This window comes from Protobothrops mucrosquamatus, unplaced genomic scaffold, assembly GCF_001527695.2.
Source record: "Protobothrops mucrosquamatus isolate PMUCROS unplaced genomic scaffold, P.Mucros_1.0 scaffold_196, whole genome shotgun sequence".
In the NCBI taxonomy this organism is placed as follows: domain Eukaryota; kingdom Metazoa; phylum Chordata; class Lepidosauria; order Squamata; family Viperidae; genus Protobothrops; species Protobothrops mucrosquamatus.
In genome coordinates, this window is record NW_015386272.1 from 1,724 (window position 1) to 6,262 (window position 4,539).

Sequence of the window (4,539 nt, forward strand, 5' to 3'; positions counted from 1 at the left end):
TTTTTACACGTCATTCTTAGGACCTGAAGTTGTTCCCAATTGTCTTTTTTTATAACTGAATCTTTTCATAGATTATGTAATTCTCACACAGGATTCCATTCAACTTTTTCACAGCTTTATTACAAAATTGTTTGAAACCTTCATTATTTCTGTTTTATGGATTGTATTCTCAAACCCACTTACCTTTCAAAAAGTTCTGAGTGGTTTGTAGCCAGTTTACAGGGACAGACAAGTTCATCATCAGCAAAAGTGCCTTCAAGCCATTTTTTGGCTCACGTTTTGACCTTGGGTTTGTTTGTTTTCCAGAGTATTTGGGCACATATGTCTTTCTGTCAATTATCCAAATGTTAATTTGGATGGTATTGGACAGATGAGGAACATTACAAATGTGTGTTTGATCACTGCTGTGCATGTTTACGTAGACTAGCATGCGTAACATTAAGGAAGAGAAAGAGAAACCAGCTCAGCTGCAGCAGTGCTAGGCTGGAGAGGGCATCTGAATTTTTTACAGATCCAGCCTGTTGCTATGTTTTCAGCAAACTATCTGCTTTAGACACTACACGGGTGTCAAACTCGCCGCGTGACGTGTCGTGATGTATCGTGACTTTTTTCGCATTGCCGCAGCTGGGGTGGGTGCGGCCTCCACATGATGCAACTGGCCCGTGGGCCGGCAGTTTGACACCCCTGAGACGCTAGGATAAAAACCATTTTATGCAAAAATGAATTTGAAATATTAAAACCATCCTATGCATTTGTTTCTTCTCTTGGTTTATCTATTTTGGATTGCTTATAAATGACTTATTAAAATAATTTCTAAGCAGTGCACAAAAATGTGGATAACAATTTTGACATTCCTGTACAACCTGTAAATAAATAATTTGGGCCTCAAGTTGAAAGTTTTGAACGCTAAGCATGTTATAATTGCTGAAAGTGCAATTTTAAGGTTCCTTGTGCTTTGAATTGCCAATATCCCTTCTCACTATATATGTCTTGGCTGATGTTTTGAAGTCTAAAATCAAAACTGCTGAGTCAGGTTCTCTTACAGAGGCATTTGCTACTCTGTTCTGTTTCTCACAGAAGTTATATTGAAAGAGTGATAGTATTTTCTCTCTCTTTGTTTCAGGATGCTATACGTAGTCACAGTGAATCTGGTGAGTGTGTTCACTAAAATATAGTAACTAGATACTCCTTAAAAATGTGAAATGAAGCAGCCCACAACTTTCAGTTTTCCTCTCCAAATGTATTTCTTGGGAAACAGGAAATGTGTCAAAATGATCTTGGAAATGCTCAAACTATCCAGAATACTCAGGTCAGACAGAATGTTCTGAAGAGAAACTGCTCTATTTTGCATATAGCGAGTAGTGTATACAGATAGTCCTTGCCTTATCTCTCCAGTTGGGACTGGCAGCTCCGTCAATAAGTGACACAGTAGTTAAGCGAGACATCATGTGACTGGCAGACGAATATCACTTTTCCCTCCAGTTGTTAAGTGCCGGCTTCTACTTTAAGTCTGCTTGTCAGAAGCAGGGAGTGAAATGCAGAAATGGCGATCAGATGATCGTGGGATGCTGCAGTGATCATAGGTACGAGGATTGGTAGTAATTTTGATCACCGTCACAACTTTGAATGGTTGCTAAACAGGGCAGCTGTTTAGCAGAGGACTAAACAGAGGACTGTCTGTATAAGGAGAGAAGCAACCTGGATTTAAGGAGAAACTTCCTGACAGTGAGGACAATCAATCAGTGGAACAGCTTACCCCCAGAAATCGTGGGCGCCCCATCACTGGAGATCTTTAAGAAAAGGCTAGACAATCACCTGTCTGAGACGATGTAGGTTCTCCTGCTTAAGTGGGGGGCTGGACTAGAAGACCTCCAAGGTCCCTTCCAGCTCTATTCTATTCTATTCCAAATAGGAAGTGCTAGAATGTCGCTGACCAGTATAAGCTAGCATTAATATTGTCAAGTGCGGTTTAGTCTTTATACAATATGGCATATGTGCAGGTTTCATGCCTGTTCTTGTCTACAATCTTTGCTTATGAAGGTGTCCTGTATTATTAGAATCTATTACTTTTTTTCTTTGAATATTTGAAGCATCACCACCAGCTATGTCAGGAAGCCCCAACAATACAAGTCCAACAGGGTGGTCACAGCCTAAAACACCAGTTCCGGCTCAAAGAGAGCGAGCTGCAGGAGCTAATCCGCAAGAAAAAAAAATAGTAAGTATAAAAATATAATTGCATGAAATGAATATAATACAGACATCAAATACCTGCACAGGCAAGTCTGATTGGTATATGCGTGTAGTTAAATGTTTCTTACTTATCCTGAATAGTATGTGAGTTTCTAAAAAACGTTATGAACTTGTCAAAATGGGTGTTTTCTCTTTAGCATATCTGACTGGAATTCTATTTGCAAGTTTGCAGATGAAATCCCAAAGCTTCCAATAGATCTTTCCTCTGCATAACTGTTCAAAGAAAGAAGAGGGTAGGAAGAGGATAGGCACTAGCATCCTTTAATCAAATTAAACAAAACACGCAGGGATTTTATAAAATAAAATGTTTTCTTATTTTTACTTGAGGTATTCTCTTATACCTTCTATGTTAGAATTGTAACGGTAGCTCTTGAGCTAGGGGAAATCATGCTAATTGGCAATAGTGCAGTGAGTATTAGAAAAGAAGCAGAAGAACAAATGAAAATGCATTTATTTTTAAAAGAATGCAAGATAGGTTCTGTAGCTTGAAACATTTTCTTGGGAACAAAATTATCAGATGATCCACAGATTTCTGAACAGAAAGCTAATAATTTAATCCTCATTTTTTACACTACATTCTGTTCAGAATTTAAATTTGCATATTGTATGGCCAATACAGGTTGTGTATTAAAGTATCATGAAACATATTTCATATATGCTTTTAATGAATTCTGAAAATGGGGGTCCTCAAACTTGGCCACTTTAAGACTTGTGGACTTCAACTCCCAGAATTCCCCAGTCAGCCATGCTGGCTGAGGAATTATGGGAGTTGAAGTCCACAAGTCTTAAAATGGCCAAGTTTCAGCACCCCTGTCTTAAACCATGGATTCCACATCAAGCTGTCTGAAATACTTGCTTGTTTTGCAGAGATCACGTGGACAGAGGGATTCAAGCTATTATTGGGAAATAGAAGCAAGTGAAGTTATGCTGTCAACCAGAGTTGGATCAGGCTCATTTGGAACAGTTTATAAGGGAAAATGGCATGGTAGCTATTGAGTATTTTTTGCTAACTTTTGAACTATTGTTAGTATATACACGATAGCAAAAATACACTTTTGGCTCTCTTTATCTTTAATATGTATTTGTTTCATAAGTGAGTACTAAGGATTGTAATAATATTTTTGATGAGTGGAGTGGTATCCCAAATAATAGATTCGTTATTTCTTCCAAAAGTTTATAATAGGACTAACAGTACCATCTTTTTAAAAGTCAGGAATAGTGTATGTAATGGGGTCCATGGATATTTAAGATGCAATAGTGTCTTCAAGTTCCTATGTCTTTCAGTTGTGTTGAAATAAAGACAGAGAAAAGTGACTGGATACAGACATCATCATAGGTAGACATTTGACTCTCCTGATACTCTGAAAAGGAATGACAGTAAATAAATGTATATGTATATTTCTTTCCTGTCTTTGTGCCTATCAGATAAAGTGATTATATATAAAGGTACTTACTGAGGAGAATGCCAGTTTTCTAAAGGAAAAGCTGGCTTGACAAAGATCAAATGTTTATATAGGATGCAAATAGTTCAAGTTTTCATTGCTTCAATTCTACTTTGTGTGTCCATATCTAATAGTTTGAGTCAGTGATGGCGAACCTTTTAGAGACCGAGTGCCCAAAAACTGCCCCTGCCCCCGCTCCACCCCCTGCCCCACCTTCACCCCACCCTGCCTGCCCGCAGGGTCATTCACCGCCTCCAGGGCCCGCCGCAGATCGCCCAGGCAGCCCAGCAGCGCCATGGCCACGCCCTCTCCCCATGCCCTGCAGCATCAACTGTGTGTGATGGGGCGTGAGGGCAGAGCCTTGTCTACGCTGCCTGGCTGCCATGTCCTTGGCTGCGCTGCTCCGCCTGGGCCACGCTTGGGGGCGACTCTCCTCCAGGGGGGCTGCTGGTGAGGGGGTTGCGGGAGGAGGCAAGGCTGGGGCAACGGCACCTGTGCCCACAGAGAGGGTTCTGAGTGCCGCCTCTGGCACCAGTGCCATAGGTTCGCCACCACTGGTCTGAGGGATACTTTTATCTCCTAATCAGCAATTTATACTGATTAGGAGAAAACCCAACATTTCGTAACTGGAAAAGTTCTACTTAAGAATTCAGCTAGGGTGCAGCACATAAGCAGGACAGCATCAGATGAATACCCCAGACTAAATTGAATTGAATACAGCAGACTAAATAGGTAAAGAGAGTTCACAATTCATGAGGCCTTTGGAAGATAATACATGGTCTAAATTGGTTTCTCAAGCACTTAACTGAGGTTAAAAACAAAGCTAACCTGATAAGGTTCTACATTT

General features: G+C 40.3%; 1 protein-coding gene across 2 annotated transcripts in view; it reads left to right on the forward strand.

Annotated features, from left to right (window-relative positions):
- Positions 1–4,539, forward strand: part of LOC107295520 (RAF proto-oncogene serine/threonine-protein kinase) — a gene marked incomplete at its 5' end in the record, with an annotated part of 19,442 nt that overhangs the window by 1,652 nt on the left and 13,251 nt on the right. For both annotated transcript variants that reach the window (XM_015824843.1, XM_015824852.1), the window contains 3 exon segments: positions 1,124–1,151; positions 2,091–2,215; positions 3,118–3,235. In XM_015824843.1, coding sequence (XP_015680329.1) covers positions 1,124–1,151; positions 2,091–2,215; positions 3,118–3,235 — 271 coding nt within the window.